This window comes from Chelonoidis abingdonii, chromosome 6 (assembly GCF_003597395.2).
Source record: "Chelonoidis abingdonii isolate Lonesome George chromosome 6, CheloAbing_2.0, whole genome shotgun sequence".
NCBI lineage: Eukaryota > Metazoa > Chordata > Testudines > Testudinidae > Chelonoidis > Chelonoidis abingdonii.
This window is the reverse complement of record NC_133774.1, coordinates 102,634,466-102,655,186: the sequence shown is the minus strand read 5'-3', so window position 1 is coordinate 102,655,186 and position 20,721 is coordinate 102,634,466. Positions and strand designations below refer to the sequence as shown.

At 39.2% G+C, this 20,721-nt stretch overlaps 1 protein-coding gene across 1 annotated transcript in view; it reads left to right on the top strand.

Annotated features, from left to right (window-relative positions):
* LOC116830805 (guanine nucleotide-binding protein G(q) subunit alpha) overlaps positions 1-19,669 on the top strand; it is a 225,718-nt gene extending 206,049 nt beyond the window's left edge. Inside the window, exons 6-7 of the mRNA XM_075067498.1 lie at positions 11,103-11,256; positions 14,633-19,669. Coding sequence (XP_074923599.1) covers positions 11,103-11,256; positions 14,633-14,823 — 345 coding nt within the window. The 3' untranslated portion in view covers positions 14,824-19,669. The remainder of the gene's footprint in view (positions 1-11,102; positions 11,257-14,632) is intronic.
* The last annotated feature ends 1,052 nt before the right edge of the window (positions 19,670-20,721 follow it).

Genomic DNA, 20,721 nt, shown 5'->3' with positions numbered 1-20,721 from the left:
TTTTAGCCTCTTGGGTAGTCCATCCCACACTAAATTGAGGTCAGTTTATTAAAAAAAAAACCCATGGGCAATTTAATTCAAGCAACTCTCCAGGTCATCCCAGTTCCAACGACAAAAAAAAAATGTTGTGGATCATCATGTTCATATTCCGTTTACCACAGCAGACCTTATGAATTGGCAAACCACTACGTCTCGCCTCAGGGACGACCCGGATGTTGTCCATAGGCGATTCCATACCATTTTCCAGTCTCGTAATCCCGATTGGCAAGATGTGGGCCAACTTTTGAATTGTTTGTTACTCACAGAGGAGAAGGAGCGGGACCTTCGGGGTGCTCCGGCTGCCGCGAAAGCCGGCGGCCATTCCTGTGACTTTATAACCCTTGCTAATCCAGCCCATTGGAACCCGAATGATCCGGCCCACCAAGCAAATTTAAAAAAATTCCAGGACTGCATTTTTATAGGTATCAAATAGGCAAGCAAAAAAACTCTAAATTAGTCAAAAATTCATAATACTGTGCAAGGGAAAAAGAGGAGCACCCTTCCGATTTTTATAAAAAAACTTTGTAAAGCATTTTGTACCTATACTAACCTAAACCCCCAAGACCGCGGACGCACAGTCCACAGTCTGGCTTATCTTTATTTCTCAGTCAGCCCTGAACATCAAAAAGCGGTTACAGCAACCTAAGAACGCTAAAAAAAAAAAAACCCTAAAAAAACTGATAAACGTTGCCAGCCATGTATACAACACATACAAAAAAAAGTACAAAAAACAAAGCAGGTGAAAATGCTGGCAGTTCTTATAAATGCTAAAAATAAAAAACAAAAGGGGTAAAAAAAAAAAAACCCTCCCAAAAGACAACCTAAAATGAATGTTACTGTCTTTCTCTAGTTATGATTGTACCTTAGCCACATATGGTTTCAAAAAGAGCTGATCCAGATGGGATCCCCTGGATGTTTTTCCTTTCATTCTGAGGAATTGCCATTTCTACCCCCTAGTTCAGTAAGCAATGACCACTGACTAGCAGACAAACCAAAGAGCTCTTCTGAGGCCAGCATCACCAATGGTGCTTCAAGAATTGTTCACAAGAAGCCTTCTATTAAAATTGGGGGGGGGGGGGGGAAATGACATTTGCAGGGAGGGAACTTCCTATCTGTTCCCATCCCCCACCCCACAATTCGGCAACAGTAAACAGGAAGAATGTCTCCTCTTTTCTGCTATGGCCCCAGCATATCAATTCCACAACATGCCTTTTGGTGTGATGGGCTTGTGAGTGTAGTAGCCAACACCCTGCTTCTGCAAGTTGACTACTGAGCCTATTGTGAATGTGGTCAATAGCCGTAAAAGACAGAAGTGAGTATGAATTAAGTAGTTTTACAATATTGATTTATTCAGGGGCTTATCTCCCTCCTCCTAAAACTTTCTCAGCTGGATTTTATTGTTGGAACTTTGTATTATATAAGCTATTATAAATTATGAAACGAGCAGAACTTGAATTACAGGACTCCCTTTCCATCTGGGGTTTCCTTGAACTTTACAGTCATAATATATGATGCTTCCATAATATGTCAATGTACTTAAAACTCAGTAATAAATGATGTGACTGTCACGGAGTCTCCGGGCAATGCTTTGAAACTGCTCCCCACAAAGCCAGTCAGGACTTTGAGGAGCCTCCTTTCCCTTGGAGCAGACTGTCTTCAGGTCAAGAAGCTCACATGACTTCACCTTCCTGGGTCTGACCTTGGAGCATTCAGCATATGCCCCTCTGTGCGCTTCCCACAGCGAGTCCACCCAGGCGGGGTCCTGGGGAAGCCAGAGAGTCCTGCACCCCCACTTCGCAGTCAGACGTGACTCTTAGCCAGCCAGTAAAACAGAGGTTTATCAGATGACATTTAGACACGGTCTAAAACAGAGCTTGTAGGTACAGAGAACAGGACCCCTCAGCCGGGTCCATTTGGGGGCCCAGAGAGCCAGACAACCCCGTCTGCACTCACTTCCCATCCCCAGCCAGCTCCAAACTGAAACCTCCTCCAGCCCCTCCTTCCCTGCTGAGTTCCTTTCCCAGGCCGGGAGGTCACCTGACCTCTTTGTTCTCCCACACTTCTAGCATCCCCTTGCAGGGGGAAAGGGCCCGGACCATTTGTTGCCAGGAGACAGAGTGTCCGCCAGAAACTGCGGTACCCACACAGTATTCAGATGAAACATTAAGAACAGTCCCACTTCATCACAGTGACATATTTACATTGTACCTTTTATTCAAAAGGATCCCAGTGTACATTACAAATTAAATGAGTCATTTTCCCCATTAGTGAAATGCAACTAATTGTGGGATAAAATGTATCAGCTACTTACTAATGTGTATCAACACTACATAACACTTGGGGAAAGGAAATGAAGAATAATGGGTCAGAATTCAGTGGCGTTAGGCCACCAGCTAGTTCAGCCAAATATTTCTAGGTGATACTGTAAGGAAAATCAAGGCATTATTACAAGGGCTATGAAAAACTTTTGCCTCAAAATCCCAAAACTATGTAAAACCTGCCTTTGAATTTCAAAACTGAAGTGAACCTTAGAGAGGGTTGGGCAGTCTCCAGATCCTTCCTCTCTTTTACAGTCCTCCAGTTACCTGTGTCTTCTGAGGGCAGATGGTGGTCTGCAAATTATCCTCTCCATAGTATTCTGGGGAAATCAACTGGTATGATTCCTCATTTGGGGGGTTGTTTTTGAGGGATGGAATAGGAATGGGTGCTGTTTGGCCTGTTCCTTCAGAATAGGCAAATAAATAGGTCTTTCATGAGAAGCTTCCTCAGAAGACTGAACTGTCTCTCACCTAGTTTGGTAACTTGGGCAACGCTCCTTCAGTTCCACTGCTAACTGTGTCAATAACATCTGCATTCACGTGCTAGCGGGGAGAACTGAGAAGCTTGAACAGGCAGGAAATGGTAATGGCATGGCCATTCCTTACAACATCAATTTTTACTGATTCTTCTGATTTGATGGCAAGTCTCACAAAAGTGTCAGTTCATGGAATCATGGGCTTATGTGAGATTCTCAGCTGGTATTTAAAAAAGCAAGGACATTTCCAGTTCTCATACTTGTGGAGAAAAGCTTTGAAAATATGAAGTCCTAAAGGCTCAAAACCAAGAAGACAAATAAAAACAACCCCAAATGTATTACTTTTTTTAAAAAATCAGGTGTTTTTTTAAGGTACTCTCATGAGTGTATGGGTCTGACTCATGATTTTTGAACACTTAGAGCTGACAATAGCAAGATAACTAAATGAGGGAGTGAAGCAGCATAGTGAATCACTCTGATTTCGTGGCAACGTTTACAGGTTGACATTGAGACCCCACAGCCCACATTCAGTAGCTAAGCCATGATCATGTCATGCCTTCTACCCCACACACCACTGTGCAGGAAGAGGTGCATGCACTGGGGATTCTTCTCTCGAATAGCAGCACCACACTGGTTCTCGTTCAAAGGAGCCTTCTGCCACCATGGAAAAGGTGACCAGATTTGCTCCTTGGGGTCTTCAAGCTAGTTACCTACAAAACAGAAGCTATAAGCAGCCAGCATGAACCAAACACCAGCAGGTTTTGCACAATTCTAATAATTACTCAAGTTGGAGGTTGGGCACAATGCTCATTACTTTATATGTAATATGAGAGCGTATTGCTAAAAAAAACCAAAACACTATACACTATTTGCTGTTTACTTTATGCCTCCATAACAGCACATAAGTTGGGCCTGATCTTCAGTTGTATGAATTGACATAGCTCCAGTGGAGGTATGCTGATTTACCCTATATGAAGTTCTGGCTCTAAATGTGCAAAGGAAGAATGGGGTTGGGGGAATAACTACTGTTTGTATGTGATATGTTCAAAACCAAACCTTTGTTCTTTTGTGGTACCTTTGTTGCATTAAAAAAACTACAAGAAAGTAAAACCTATTGTATCCCACTGAAGAGGACAAAATGATCTTGCAAACACTTGTTAGGTGCAGTGCTTGACTCCCCTTAGTAGTCACTGTCTCATCATTTGTACAGTATATATATATATATTGTACATGCACGCATAAGCAGTAATTATGTGTTACGTTTAAACCTACTGTTGCTAGCACATAACCAGAAGGTTATTCCAAATCTGATCTTAATCCTTTGTTCCAAGTTTTAACTGAGGCTGGAAGGTTTGTAGAATCAAAATCGTCCGTTCTGGAGCTGGCTAACCTTGGCATAGCTACAGTCACTGCCTTTGTTGGCCAAGTTTCAGGAGCATGGTTGACAGTGCTCAGGAAGTAGCTACATTTTGCTTACTCTGTCCAAAAAGGGCCTGCAAACAAGGATATACATGATGGACAGCTAGATGAGACCCATCTTCAGCCATGGAACAGAAGGAAAGATTGGAGGGGGAATACTAGCACAAGTGTGTTGGTTTGGTGAAAATCCAGCCCATCTTTTTAACTGTGACTGTAATACTTACAATCATGAACTGGCAGTCTTTTGGGGGGAAGATTGCAGCCATATCTGGAATTGGGTGTGGCAAGCAGGGTTCAAAAACTCCTCACTTCTGTAGTCCTTTAATATAAGAGCCCTGCTGAAAACAGCTCGCACATTATCAAATTTGTCAACTATTTTTTCTATTTTTGTTTTAATTTTTAACCTCCAAGCAGGAACTTGGCACAAAGTGTGTTTTGTATTATTTTCGTTTTTATGTCAAATAGGCCACATAATTATGTGATCCTGTGCAGTATACAAAGGCAAATAAAGAGCTTTATTCTTAACAGATGACCAAATAAATTAATTCAAAAGAGAAAGTACTCCCACATGTATGATGGTCTCAAATGGTCAGTGTTTTCTGTAGTACTTTCAGAGTGGTTCCCCTACCCCTTTTCTTTTTTGTGTATTTGTTTGAAAATCAAATTATTCATTACAAATTATTATATAGCAATTAACATGAGGTTTATAGGATGGAGCAATAATGTTTTCCATCTGTGTTCTTACAGTAAAGAGTGGGTTTGTTTTTAAAGGAAAACCAGAGTACAAGCAGTATTAGAAGAACTCTCTGTGGAAAAATTCATCTGAAATTGTATTTGCCTGTTAGTTGTAATGTATGAGCAGAGGTTACCTACTCTTAGGTTTTCAGTATTTGTTTATTTATTACAGTTCATAAAACCACATGTATCCAGTGTTCTAGATGTGTTTACAATTGATATTTTATAAAATAATGCAATAACCCCCAGTTAACCCATTATAAACACTAACACTCTTCCACCCTCCCAAACACACCTACGACTTGACCTTGCAAACAGATAGATACATGCTTAACATTACACCCAGGGGTAAGGCAAGCCCATGCTTAGGTAGTTGCAGGATTGGACCTGAGATCTTTCCCACTCAGCCCATACTCTCCCATTCCTCCTGCTCTTAAAAAAGTCATGTGAAAAAAGACTTTGCAGCATGCCCTAAAAGTCAACAGACCTAGACTCTGTTGGATCAAAGGGTGAGCTGTTTTAGGAGCAGTGTGAACTTGAGCATCCCAGGTGATCGCATCTTTTTAGGTGAAACCATGGAGGGCAACTGTCTGAGACCTTCCTTAAGTCCGAACCATGACCTTGAATTTCACCTAGGATCAAATTGAAAACGCTCTAAAGGCAGTGCTGCAGCCAGCAGCAGTGCAGAAGTAATGGTGTCAATACCCCACTCCCACAATAGTCTTGCAGACCTCCCCACAACCTCCTTTGGAGCCGAGACCCCCACAGTTATAACACCATAAAATTCCAGATTTAAATATCTGAACCCATGAAATTTCAAATTTTTTAAATCCTCTGATCATGAAATTTATCAAAATGGACGATGAATTTGATAGGGCTCTAATTATAACTATAAAATAGTCCACATGTAAAGGAAAATGGAACATCCATTTTGCCAGGAGCAGATGGGGAAGGAAAAAAAGAGCCAGTCTTAGTCATTGTTACTATGGGAACTTCCAGAAGTAACTTAGGATTCAGTGAGAACTCACAAAATTGCAAACTTGAAGTACCAAAATGTGGACAAATTCCATGAGACGAGGAGCAGATGTTACCTCTGCCTTTAGTGGTTTCCTCTAACTTACAAGTATTGCCTTTGTTTTAACTGGGCTGAGGGACAAATAGCTAGTTTTCATCCAAGCTCAAAACACTGAAAAAACCTGTCAGCTGCACCATCCAGATCCAGTGAAATACAGACGCGGAGCTGAACGTGACCCACATACTGAAATTTAAACACTCTCTCTTGTTCTAATTGTTCTACAGGAAAGGGGCCTTCTGTGCACATGCTAGCCTGTCAAATGTTAGTTTGTATATTTTAAAAATTCTAGATAGGTGCGATGTTTGCACTTTACTGCACCTTCTAGTTATAGTGCAGTGAATGAGGCAGGGTTGGTTGTGATTGCTACTAACTTTGCTTTCCGGGATTTTTCCATGCAATTAGGTGAACACTCTCTGAATAGCCCTCTCAGGCAAGGGTTCCTATGGACTGTGCATCACTGGCAATAGCAACTGACTTCAAAAGGTCATCAGAGTGCATTTGGTTCAGCAAAGAGATCTCTCTCTCTTAGTCATCAGAAACGGGAGTGAAGCAAGTTTTTCCCCTCCCTACTGCAGCTAGGGAAATCAGAGCCAGTCTTTCTCCACTGTCCACATATTCAGAAGGAAAACAGTGCTCAGCAAATTAAGCACTGCCGGGCAGAGTGAGGAGCTGATTGATGATCTCCGCCTTATGCCCATGCAAGTACCAGTCAATTTGCGTTCTGCTTCTTCTAACTAGGTACATTCGGGATATAAGCCCAGTACTGATGATGATTGATTTTTCTGATAAATCATCATCCATTTCTCTTAAAAGTCCTAGATATCAGCAAACAAAAACCCCTCTTGCACCTCTTTTATACCAGTGTGTAACAGTTGATTTCAATGGCATTATTCCTAATATGCATCAGTAGGACAGGAAAATCAGGCCCTTAATGCAAATTAAAACACCTATCATCTTTCTGTCTTTTTTCTTCTTCTTTATTTGTATATGTCATTATCTGCTTGTTTCTATCTCACTGTTTTTCTGAAAAATTAGTAAAATTTGTGTAGGCAATTTTTTACAGTGTAATAACTATTCTGTGGCCTGCTTTGTGCAGGAGGTCAGACTAGATGATCATAATGGTCCCTTCTGACCTTAAAGTCTATGAGTAACTAAAATTCATTTTTCACACTTAGGGCGAAATTTACCCTCAGTTACACCTATGCAAACTCATTGACTCCAGTGGTGTACTTGAAGACAGAATGTGTCCCTCCGAGTTCTAAGCATGACATCAATGTTTCATACCTTTATAGTGTGTGACTGTAAAATACAAAACTACAATTTTTTCAGTAACTGATAAGCCTATAAGAACAAAAATGGTGACTATGTATGGCAACTTTCATACTCAAAGAATTTATAACTGTATGTTATAATGAATGGTATATTAATAAAAAGTATAAGATGTTGCTTCTTCATTGTATGTGTCCCATAGGAAATTTCAGACTTGCATATGTAGAGTTAATAAGTTAGATGAATTCTGGTAAAAGATCTATTTAAAGTACGAATGTTGACTTAGTCTATGTGCCTTTTCTACTTCATCTTGTTTGGTATCCTTTTGAAAAAGAAAATGTAAAACTTGTTAGCTGTCTAATAACCATCTTTGCCAAGCATAGATTTCAGGAGTTTTCTTGGAACAAAAATCAGAAGATTATGCAAACTGGCAGAGGCGAATTAAGTTTTTGTGAGCGCTGGGCCAGAGCAAGTGGGGGCCCCCTCCCCAACCCTTCCACCTGCAGTTCCCCTGGCACTCCTGCTGGAGAAATCAGATCGGGACACAGGGGCTTGTCCTGTCCTGCTCCCCACTACACCTGGCGCTCCTGTTGGGGAGTGGGGCCAGGGCACGGGGCCTTGTTCCACTCCACCGGCCCAGCACTTCTGCTGAGGAGTGGGGGAAGCCCCCATTCCTTGGCAGGAGCGCCGGGCAGGTGGAGCAGGGCAAGCCCCCATGCCCCAACTCACTACCCAGCAGGAACACTGAGCAAGCAGGCAGAGCAGGTCGGGATGCAGGGGCAATCCAATTGGCCAGGGCCCTGGGCACGGGTCCATTGGCCCAGTGGCTAATCTGCCACTGCAAACAGGCGTGTTTTGTCTGTGTAAGACTGTGTTGTGAAAATCACGGAGAGAGACTTCTGCATTACAGTCAGATAGCTGGATGAGAATGTTGCAACTCCCATTAAGAGTTCTGCAAAGGGCGTATAATTCAAGCTTGTATTAATAATTCAAGCCACTATGTTTCCTGTGCACTTTGTTAGTTATTCATAAGGTTTAAAGTGTTTTCAATAGCTCTTTAATTTGCTGTGGAAGGAGAACATGCTGTTAGCCCACAAACGCCGATCTACACTCACACTGTATCTGTAAATGCCAAATTCAGTTAGGGATTTGTGGACTGGAATCAAACTTTAAGTTATCAAAAGTAAGGATTCAGAAACGTAGAAATGTTTTGCTAATGTCAAATGAAGTTATGATACAGCTCTATGATTATGAAGGCCAAACTGGAAATAAAGATGATTTCAATTTAATTACTTTTGTGAGTTATAAATGGATTTGGGCATAGGTTTGTGGCAAGAAATCTATACCAGTGGTTCTCAAACTTTTTTTTTTCGCGGACCACTTGAAAATTGCTGAGGGTCTCGGTGAATAACTTAATGATCTTTCCAAATGTTGTTTGTACCTTTAGCTAACTATTATAAAACACTTTAGATAAAACGCTATATAAAAAATTAATAATTGATGGTTTTTTGTTCTACAAATAAAAGCACACAACTCATATTTTAATATCAGTAGTCTTAGCTTTCTAATGCGATGGATGTGCCTTCTCTCCCCTGCTGCAGCAACCTATGAGCTGAGGCTAGGAAGGAGTGAGGGCCTCTTCTTCTCTCCCCTACCACAGCAGCTCCCAAGCTAGGGCTGAGAAGGAGAGGAGTCTCTCTCCCCCTCCACAGCAGTCACAGAGCTGAGACTGGGAAGGAAGGCCATCTTTTCCCGGCAGCCCCAGCCCTGGAACTGGGGGAAAGTCACCTCTTTCTCTGATCCAAATTCCCTCCACCCCCTCCACCCCCTCCTCTAACCCCACTGCCCCCTCTCATCTACCCTCTAATGCCCCCAAAGCCACCACCTCACCTTACATGGGCATCTTCCCCAGGCTCTAGGCACATAATTAGTAGAGCCATGCCTGCGAGGCTCCACTAATTAGGTTGGTGGCCCTTCATTCTCTTGTATGCTGCTGTCCACCTTAAAGGGAGTTCCTTAAAGGGAACTATCCACAGACCACCTGAATGGAGCTTGCAGACCATTGGTGGTCTATGGACCACAGTTTGAGAACCTCTGGTCTATACAAAATGTTGAAGAAGCATGGTCTAGTGTTCAAAGCACAGACTTGACAGTCTAATGATTTAGATTCTGTGCCCATCTATGCCAATGTCTTGATATAGTGACCTTGAGTGAGTCACTTGAACTTTCTGCGTGAAATCTTGGTTCCACTCAATTCAACGGGAGTTGGGTACCCTACACACTGGACTAAAGGTTATAAGAGTGGCCACCTCCTCCCACATCCTTCTAGTTGCTTTGTGTGGAGTTAGGCAGCCTCTGATCATGCCTACCAGTTCAAGTCCCACATGTGACTTAGGCAACTGAACGCCTATCTTCCCCAGATGTGTGGATCACTCTGGGGCAGATAGGTGCCCAGCTGCCTAGAGGGAGGTAGTAGTGTGCATGCCCAAAGGGAGGAACGTAGGCACCTAGGGAACTTCTACTGCAAAAATATAGTGCTAGGTGAGTTTAGGTGCTTGCAGGGTTAGGCAGCAACCGAGTGTGAGTTTTGTGGAACACAATGACGTCTAAAAATGGGACTTAGGCGTCTAAGTACCTGTGTGGCTCCCACCTTCTATGCATTAGTTTTCCCATATTTACTGTCTTAAACGTATGTTATGAGATTTAATTAATTATTGCAGAGCTTTGAAAATTCCAGTTGTTTATCCGCCAATGGGAAACTTGCCCTGGTATGAGAGGACTAACCTATCAATTTCTGCAGAGTTGATTTTTCTCTTTTAACAAAAATGTTCTAAGGAACTGAATGTAAAATTTACGAAAGCACACAGGTAAATAAAACCCAACTATAAAGCATTATCTTTGTCTCTCTACATGCAGCTTCAGTGCCTATGCTGGGGCTTATAGCCAAGCAGCAGTAAAATTAGCAGGGCACCTGATTTTTTCATAGCTGCTCTTTAAAACCCTGCAGGCAATGGCTAGACTGTAACAATCCTCTTTCACTTTCATCATGCTGTTGCTACTGCTGTGCAAGTCTATGGGCGCCAAGAGTTATGTCATAGAGCTATTCACAAGAGAGGAGAGGAGTTTTACCATAGTTAGCTGGAATAATTCTGAACCCAGTTTGTACTGCCCCTAGGTAAAGTCAGCATCATGTCAGATAATTAAATTCTTCTCAATTATATTGAAACACAATAAAAGTTTGCTGTATAGACAAGTCCTTTCAGATGTAATTATAGATTGCAGGACTATTAAAACAATAATACAAATCCAGTTTATGTTTCAGCAGTGGTTGAGCAGTTAAGGTTGAAACACTGAACCAACAAAAACTAGGAAATTGAAAACAAAGGAGAATGCTCTCTTCTTAACTCAGCTCTTATGCTTTGTTTTTGTACATTTGGTTTTCCCTCCACATGCTTTCCAGTAATGTGGGTTTGTGTACAGCTGTACACATAAGTAGACAGACTTTGTCAATTCCTATTACACCGTTAACGTTCATGGCTCTTTTTAAAAAAAATCAAAAAAAATCATGCTTTTTATACATTAGCCTCAACTTGCATAACTGAAACATCCTACAGAGTTAACAAACTGTTCATACAGAAATTGTGATTTGAAGCTATAAAACCCTAGAGAGCAACAAGTAAATTCGTATGATGGAATGGTTCAGTTTGCAAACACAGCTAACATATTTTGTGACCACATCATTTCCTTTCTCTTTTTCTTATTTTCTTCCAGAACCGAATGGAGGAAAGCAAAGCACTGTTTAGGACAATTATCACATATCCGTGGTTCCAGAACTCTTCGGTCATTTTGTTCTTAAATAAAAAAGATCTTCTAGAGGAGAAAATTATGTACTCCCATCTAGTTGACTATTTCCCAGAGTATGATGGTAAGTAATATTGCAACACCAGAATTCATGCTCCAGATCTTGAGATACTGATTGCATTTACACTACAACGATGATATGTGAGAAACAGCATTGTCTAAATTGCAGACCAATAGATCTTTCCAGTACATATTGCTTAGGGTATGTCTACACTGCCCTGCAGACTGGCGGGCTGCAATTGATCCAGCAGGGGTCGATTTATCGCGTCTAGTCTAGACACGATAAATTGACCCTCGAGCGCTCTCCCGTCGACTCCTTCACTCCACTGCCACGAGAGGCGCAGGTGGAGTCGACAGGGGAGCAGCAGCAGTTGACTCACCGCAGTGAAGATACCACGGTAAGTCGATATAAGTACATTGACTTCAGCTACGTTATTCACGTGTGTAGACCAGGCCTTAGAAATGTATTTAGTTTATATGATACATAGAAGCTTGTAATGCAATAATCATCAACAGTTGTTTGCAGAGTTAATAGAATATATACTTATGGTATCAATGATTAACGGATGGTTGAGAAGATGGTGTTGTAACATACTAGATTTAAAAACATGAGAAAAAGAAAAAATACAAATGAAGACAGCCATTTTGAGAATGTCTAATGATTTCAAATAGTCTACAGTCTTGTGGTAGTTTTTATAATGGCTATAGGAAAACAGGTAGAACATCAGGTAGATTTTCACCAGCTTCACTGGAAGTAATCACAAACCATGTATCATATTAAATAAGATTTCCCTAAAATGTATAAAGTCTATGGGTGAAATCCTGATCCCATTAAAATCAATAGGAATTTTGCCATTGATTTCACTGAGGCCAGGATTTTACTCTATACCTCCATTGTTTGTGGGGAGTGGAACGGTATCTGTGTGATACTAAATTATCTGAGATTTGCTGTTGTGATTTGTGATTTATGATTTATGAGGGTTTTATGTCTTCAGAATTCTTAGATTTTTGAGGAAATATTCTCGTGTTATCAATGGACCTAATTTCAACCTAGCCTATAACTGTGTTTGCTGATCTAATTAAAAGAATATCTTTTTTTCTAGGAATTTAAGATATTTTGCTGCTGGTTTTGAACAGAATGAATTTTTTGCCAAATATATACATTTTCTTGCATATTTACATTTAACTTTTTTTTAAGAACTGGATATCTGAAGGGAACATGGCCTAAGTCCTTTCAGTGCTTCAAAGAGATCTGTCTGACTCTTCCCACCCTTCCACCACTCCATTTTTATAATGGAGTTTCCTTCATTCTAATTTTATGTTACTTATATAAGGTTTAATGTGCCTGTTCCAGAGAACATTATGCAGGTCATATACCAGTTGCTAAGGAAACTCGCAGGATGTACATTCTGGAAGTTTTCATGAGGCGAAAATGAAGTTATTTAAGGTATCTGAGTGGAGGCTTTGCTTGGAGTGGAAGAAAAGTCCCAGGTTCATCTGGTGAGTGGACTGAAGGGCTGAGTACTTAACCTAAAGGCTCCATTGTCCCTACCAGAGAGTGAACAGCAGATTAAGCTACAAATTTGATGAGGCTTGAAAAAGGTAGTATCTCTAGTTTTCAAGACCGAGATTAGGAAAACACTACAGGTCTGTCACATCTTACACGCATTTAACATGTGCGATTTCAGCTTTACACAGTCGGCAAAAACAAAAACAAAAAACAAAAAAAAAAGAGAAAGATAACAATTTTAATACTGTACCTGTAGTGCGGGCGATGCCACCCGCCATTCAACTCAATGTAATTTTGACTGTACGCAGTTTTTGCTTTACGCGTTAACCGCGGAACGGAACCCCCGCGTAAGATGAGACTCGCCTGTAGTTTATGATTTGAGAGACTTAGGTCTGGTCCTGCAAATTGTTCTGTGCAGTTGCAGGGGTTCATTCATGTAGAACAACCACAGTTATTATTTACAATTCAGTATAATTTTAGTTTGATAATCCTCTATTTATTTGAAATCTGACAGTTGAATAGTAATTATTTTTAGTATTCTTTCAAGCCTAGGTCAGCCCCACCTACTAAGGTGTCCCAACACTTCCTGTCATAAGATCCTGTTTTCAGTTGTTTATAACTTTGACAAACTTTTAACTATTTGGGTTGAAATTTTCAATGCTATGTGTCTGCCTAGGCTAAATTTTTCTCGAAAATTTCAGCCCAAATGGTTCAGACATATCTAAAGACAAAGCTAGTGAAGAATATTTTGCTTTGCCCATTGTAAATAAAAATCTGGGGATCTTTTCTTTGAGACATTCTGGGGCCCCTACACTTTGGAGCCCACTCACAAATGCTGGTCTGAGAAAGCAGCAACATGTGGTGACCACTCCTGCCGATTCCCTGAAGTACTGGCTTTGGATGATGCACATTGGCTATTCCAAGTTGAGAGTGAGTGTTTGGTCCATTTGCCTCATGTGCATATAGCTGAACGTGCAGCCTGATTACATAGACTGCATGCCCTTCTGAGAATTGCAGCCTTAATTTTGATTTAATAGGATAATTATTGTGTGTAAGTTAGATAAAACAATTGATTAGTTAGATCATTAACTTTTGTAATGTAACAACTTTGTAACAGAAGTACATCAACTACAAAGCAACTGTATTTCATTATCAGCAAATGTTAAAATTAATGAACTTCTATTTGAGACAGTATCATCTTAGTTTAGAATGTAACTCACTTAAACTATGTATTAAAATTCTCAGGCGTAGCTTTAAAAGTAATAAATGTTACAATACAAGATTAGTTTTTAGTTTAAATGTGTACACTGAATTACAATACCCCAAACACTGGTTAACCCTTTGAAATTACTGAAAGATTAATTATAAAAGGATTGATTTCTGTTTTGCTCATCCTTTGTGGTTACAGATTGTCCATTTAATTCTCCCATTTAGTAGGGTATCTTGGTGGGGAAGGGGAATAATTGGCAGGAAAATACTTAGGTTCTCATGAGCATAATTTTATCTCTGAAATTTCCCTCCAGTCCTACTGAGAAGAAAAGAGCAAGGGCATGGTGTGAGTTGATTTATAAAATAATCTTTCCCTATTTCTCTCACGCAGGTATCACAGACTACAACTTTCTTCCACCTACTGCTAGACCAGTGGTTCTCAAACTTTTGTACTAGTGACCACTTTCAAATAGCAAGCCTCTGAGTATAAATTAAAAACACTTTTTTATATATTTAACACTATTATAAATGCTGGAGGCAAAGCAGGGTTTGGGGTGGAGGCTGATAGCTTGCGATCCGCCCCCCCATATAATAACCTCACAACCCCCTGAGGGGTCCTGACCCCAGTTTGAGAACTCCTGTGCTAGACATAGTAGGAGACTCTCTGACAAAGAAGAAGCTCATGCTTTCGCAAAACTAACTTTCTTTTCTAACCTAACAGGACCCCAGCGAGATGCACAGGCGGCACGAGAGTTCATTTTGAAGATGTTCGTGGACCTGAATCCAGACAGTGATAAAATTATCTACTCTCACTTCACATGTGCTACAGACACAGAGAATATCCGCTTCGTCTTTGCTGCTGTCAAGGACACTATCCTACAGTTAAACCTGAAGGAGTACAACCTGGTCTAACTGTGCCTAGTAGGCCCCCCAAAATTCCCATCGGGCAATTGAAGATATACAAGAGGGACTGTATTATCTGTGAAAACGACTTGCATAATACTAATTTATTGCCGGCCTGGACTCTGTGAATGTTCACAGAGTTTGTAGTAAATATTATGATTTTATTTAAACTATATTGAGGAAAAACAAAAGATGCTGAAATACATTCACAGCATGTTTCCTCATTTTTTTAGGCAAAACCTTGTGACTCAATGTGTTTTAAATTCTCAGTCATGCACTCACAAAGGATAGGGGTTTTTTTGCTATTGAGGGAAAATCAAGCTGGTTTCCCCTTTCCCTGACTCTTTCTTTCTCACTCTCTCCCCTTTCCTCCACTGCATTTTATTATTGTTTTCAAAGGTACAATGGCCTTTTTTTTCAGTTGCATTCCTTGGCAGACTGTTTTCTCTACAGTGATCTGATCAGGAAAATACTATCATCACAATTTAAGCCATCAATCATTCTAATTTTACAGTATGTACTTTTTCTGAAGGATCAAAAGTATTGATACTGTGATTTTAAAATTCTTGACATGGATATTTTGCAAACTATCTTCACACTGTGGGCTAGGAAATTGGGTTCAAAAACAGCAGTTGTAGTAACATGGATTTTAACTTTAGCTGTAACGTGGCAAATCAGAACAATGCGTAGAAGACAGTAATGAAATGACTAAGGCAAAATGATGATGTGGAATATGATCGAATTTCTTTTTAATTGCCATGTGTCCTTTCTTCTTTCTTTTCTTTCAAATCATAGATGCCAAACAAAAATGCCATAGACACTACATTTTCCCCAGAGGCTACAGCCTGAAACAGTGTTTTTTCAGGTTGGCTTTGTTCGTTTGTTCTTATTTTTTGTTTTGGTTTAGTTTGTTTTTTTTAGTTAGAGCTTTTTAAATATTTTTGACCACAATTTAAACATTATTTTTACTGAATAAAAAAAATTCATGTTGCCAAACGTGGCTTTTTATAAAACCAATAGCTTTGAAACGTAAGATACTAATTGAAATGCCAAATTGATTGATTGGGAAACAACGGGATTGACACTACTGCCAAATGATAAAGAATTAAAGTTTTAACTCATATGTCCCCCCCCTGCTTTTTTTAAAGAATGTGTTCCATTTTGAATGCCAAAAACAGCAGCGTGAGTGAAAATGCTGTTGGGTGCATCATGCACATGCATATTGTCTATACTAATTTAAAGACAATTTTACTCTGTCCATATGTCAAAGATAGTATGAGAATACAGGGAACATCTTCTGCAGTAATATCAGGGCACCTTTAATTGTAAAACATGAAATTACTGATGAGTAATCATATTCAGGACCCTGTCTTGATACAGTTGCCAGTTCATTGATTGACAGATATCTAATAGGCTTAATACAAAGTAGCCTCTCTCAGTGTTCCATAGAAATATTTATTAAACGAAACAGCAAATATCTTACTTTTGAACTCTAAATGTGCAATTTTTTTAAACAACAAAGACAACACACACATGTATGAGGCTCTATTCTGCAGGTTGGGTTGAAAAAACATTTTTTAACCAGTCACAAGACTGCTAGCAAGCTGCAGAGAACTCAGAGGTCTGACATGTAATTGGACTGATTATCCACAATACCATGCAGCACTAGAGTGCATTTATGTAGAAATTGCTCCTTCAGAGCAGCGTGAGGAGGGGAGAGTGGCTTACTAGTTGAGTACCAAAGTTAACAATAAATACTAACGAGATGTGGTTCATCTTTAACCCGCCCCTCCAATGCAAAACAACAGTAATAACAAAAGTATTTTTTTCTCCCTCATGAGACACCATGTAATTTAAAACTGGTTGTAGGTATAGTGCAATTATGAATGCTATAATCATTGTACATACATACATACACATATATATATGTGTGTGTGTATGTTTGTAATATAGCAGCATCCATATTGGCTTTGTAATCATTAATTTTTTGGCCGATTGAATGTGCTGTATTGATATGTATCTATGTAATTGTATTGTATGTCTTATAGCTAATTCACATTTTAAATAATGTTATTTTATTTACTTTTTTAAGAGAGAAGAATGTAAATTTTGTCAGTTTATTTCTGACTAGGGATTTTTTTTATTTACAAACAAAATACTTTACTATAGTACAGAGCGGTACTAGCATCATGCTGTATAAAATCATTTGTACATTCCTGATTAGAGGTAAATTTAAAACAACACCCAAAGGTCACACTCTCAAAATAATGCTTGAGTTTTGACAGGACTTTATACAGATGTAGAAACCAACTTTGTTAGAAGAACTTTTGCCATATGATCTACAATTGGAATGTGAGCTCTTTAATACATTTTTCTTGGCAAATGCACAGCAGGTTAGTCTTACCTCTCTGATGGCTTTTATTAGAAAAGTGAATTTGAAAACTATTGTAGCCTGTTGTACAAATGTACTAACAGTTATACATTGCAACTTCCCTAAAAGCACCATATGACAGAATATAATACAGAAGTGTTTGAAAGGTTATGAAAACCTTAAATGTAACAGAACAAAAAAAAATCATCAGTGTCCAGTGAGTTAAGGTATTTTATTTAATAAATCTACAGCAGGTAGCTATAGAAGATAAAAAGTGACACTGATGTTCTAAATGGATCATGAGAATAATTAGTCTTGTTATATATGGCATTATAAAGTTGTTCCTGATTTTCCACGGTTGACTCTGGGGTACATGATAATATCCCTTCTTTTAAGATGGGAATAGATTGACATCCCAGATATGGTGATATAAATGGAATTGTGGCAAATAGAGGCCAATGGAGCCTAAAGGAATTTTTTTGTTTTGGGGGAGCTGGGCGGGGGGGAAGGGGCTTAGGGTGGAGTGGGAGGGGAGAGTTGGTTTTAAGTTTTGTATAAAAACAAAAAACAAAAGTTTACTCATGCTTTGTAGTTATATTGTGATTGCAAAACTTTTCAAAAGTGTGTGCCACTGGGATACTTCTGGTATGTTTTAGGTAAGTTGAACCTGTGGCATATGTTTAGATCATTTGAGCATGTTCTGGGGAGGGAAAAAATTTTAAAAATGCCATGGCAAGCTTTTCATGAATCACTTGACACAGCATTGCAGTACGCCAGTTTACAAAAGCCTATCTTCCTTTTTCAATAACACAGCAGTTCCCACTTGCAATGTATTCCTTTGCTGGTTTTGTTGGGTTTGGTTTTGGGGGTTTTTTTTGGTCAATTGATGGTTTCTACTATGCCTTATAGAGCAGAAGTTTGTGCCTCTGACATGAAGCTGAGGGCAAAAACAACAAAATTGAAACCCTTTCAACTTTGCCAAAACAGTGTGATTTTTGTTGAATGTCATAAATGGGGGAGGAGGAAAAGAAAACCTCATGGGAACCTGTGTATACTAGATGTTCACTAGCACAAGAAAGCTGTAATATGTGTTTTGCAAAAACCTTCAACTTGCCTTTTTCACAAATTAACTGGAACTGTCCTGAGGTATAGAGGATAATACAGCTATAAGGGCAGTTTTACTGTTTGTAATTAAGACTATTTTGATTGTCAAGGTGTATGAACTGTAATTTTTAATCATACTGCCGCATGATTGTGAATCATCATTTTTTTAAGTTTGAAAGTTGAGAAAAGACTTTTTATGCTGGATATCAGTCAGAACTGACTGCATGATTTGCAAAAACTTTAAATGGGGGGAAAAGGGCTGCATATTAAGATACCGCTAGACTCCCCGCTTTTGGTTGTAAGATGCAAATGACCTTCAAATTACTCTCATGACCCTTCCCTTGTTTTGCATTCCTCACAAAAGATTGAAATAATAGGAAAACACAAAAACATGTTAACCCACTTGAAAAAAATAAAATGTACCCAAATAATTTATTACATGTGCTGCTGTTCTTGAAAGTCTCTGTAAGGGTTACCCTGCATACTAACTACTACATTCATTTGTTTAACTAATGATGTGTGCACAATATGTTAACATGGCCTCCAAAGACCTACCTCTAGTTTAAAAACCAATTATATAGTCCATGTGTGTCTTTGGGATTTCATCATGTTGTCACCATCTGACTAGAAAATTAAAGTGGCTTCTTGCATGAGGTTAACTGCTGTATTTTGGACATTTAGACATCTGCTTTTTTTGTAATTACAATTCTCGTTTTGGGCATAATTCATACATTTTACAGTTTAGTATGCACTAATAATTTATATCCTTTATCCATGTCCCATGGTCAATTCAGTAATGATCTTGCCTACCAGCTCCTCAAACATACGTTCAAAACTGCTGTTTTTTTTCTCCTCACTCTCCACACAGCATTTGTTCAGCCATATGATTCTGAGTTATATCAAACAAAAAAGAAATAGCATTTAAGTGTAAGTAAAATCCCACCGAGTCATTGCTTTGCTGGTTAAAGGGAATACTATAACTCTCACATAAGCTTTATATCTTAAAAAAAAAAAAGGGGTGGGGAGTGTGAATATTAATGTGATGGTGGGGAAAGTATTTAATAAAATCAGCCAGACAAATCTGATTGTAAGGAATTGTTTTTTTCAAAGGATACTCTAATCTACCAGCTGTTGCTGGATTCTTCACGTATCAACCTGGAGGTAGTCCTTTTTTGACCTGTATATTTAGGGGGTTTTGTCAGATACATTTTTAACTTACACTATTTAAAAAACCATACTTGCTGTTCTTAAAATGTCATTCAAATGCATGTATTGTCTGTTGTTTGGGGATGGGAAATAGGTTTTGAAAAAAACTAATGTTATATAAATACTGCCCCCAAATTATCTTGCTGGTTAAAAATACAGTATTTTTGGCCATAATTTTGTACTACAGTATCTTCATTCCTTGAAGTTTGCTTCTCTTGAAGTATTCTGGTTTATTGTTCTCCGGAATGCTTTTTATTCCAGTGATTACTTTTTTAGACTGCACGTGTTTTATCCTCATTAGATACAGGAATCTCTAAACATGAAACTTCTTTCACATCTCTATTACAAGCAGAAATTTCAAACCCTTTAAGGCTTGTCTCTCTGCAGAGGAGAAAATCACTTGATTATATTACTAACGATTGGTTGGCTTATGTAAAAGAAAAACATAAGAGGCAGTAAGGGAAATAAATAAGATATTTAACCAACATCCTGTTACCAGAAAATTAACAAAATCTGTAAGGCTTCAGTACGAATTCTTTTAAATTGGGTTGGCTGAATTTCAGTGGTACAGCAGTAGCAGACGTGTTTCTCATATCAGAGCGGTAGCCGTGTTAGTCTGTACCCACAAAAACAATGAGGAGTCCGGTGGCACTTTAAAGACTAACAGATTTATTTGGGCATAAGCTTTCGTGGGTAAAAAAAAAAACAAAAAACCACTTCTTCAGATACATAGAGTGAAAATTACAGATACAGACATAAATATACTGGCACATGAAGAGAAAGGAGTTACCTTACAAGTGGAGAACCAGTGTTGACAAGGCCAGTTCAATCAGGGTGGATGTGGTCCACTCCCAACAATTGATAAGGACGTGTCACCTCCTGACCGCTTTACTTATCTACATGCCCTCAGCTTCCATCCAGGACACATCACATGATCCATTGTCTACAGTCAAGCTCTAAGATACATCCATATTTGCTCCAATCCCTTAGACAGAGACAAATATCTAGAAGATCTTTATCAAGCATTCTTAAACCTGTAATGCCCACCTGGGGAAGTGAGGAAACAGATTGACAGCGAGACGGGTACCCAGAAGTCACCAACTGTAGAATAGGCCTAACGAGGAAAATAACAGAACACTACTGGCCATCACATACATTCCCCAGGTAAAACCTCTCCAGCACATCATCAGTGATCTACAACCTATCCTGGAAAATGATCTCTCTCA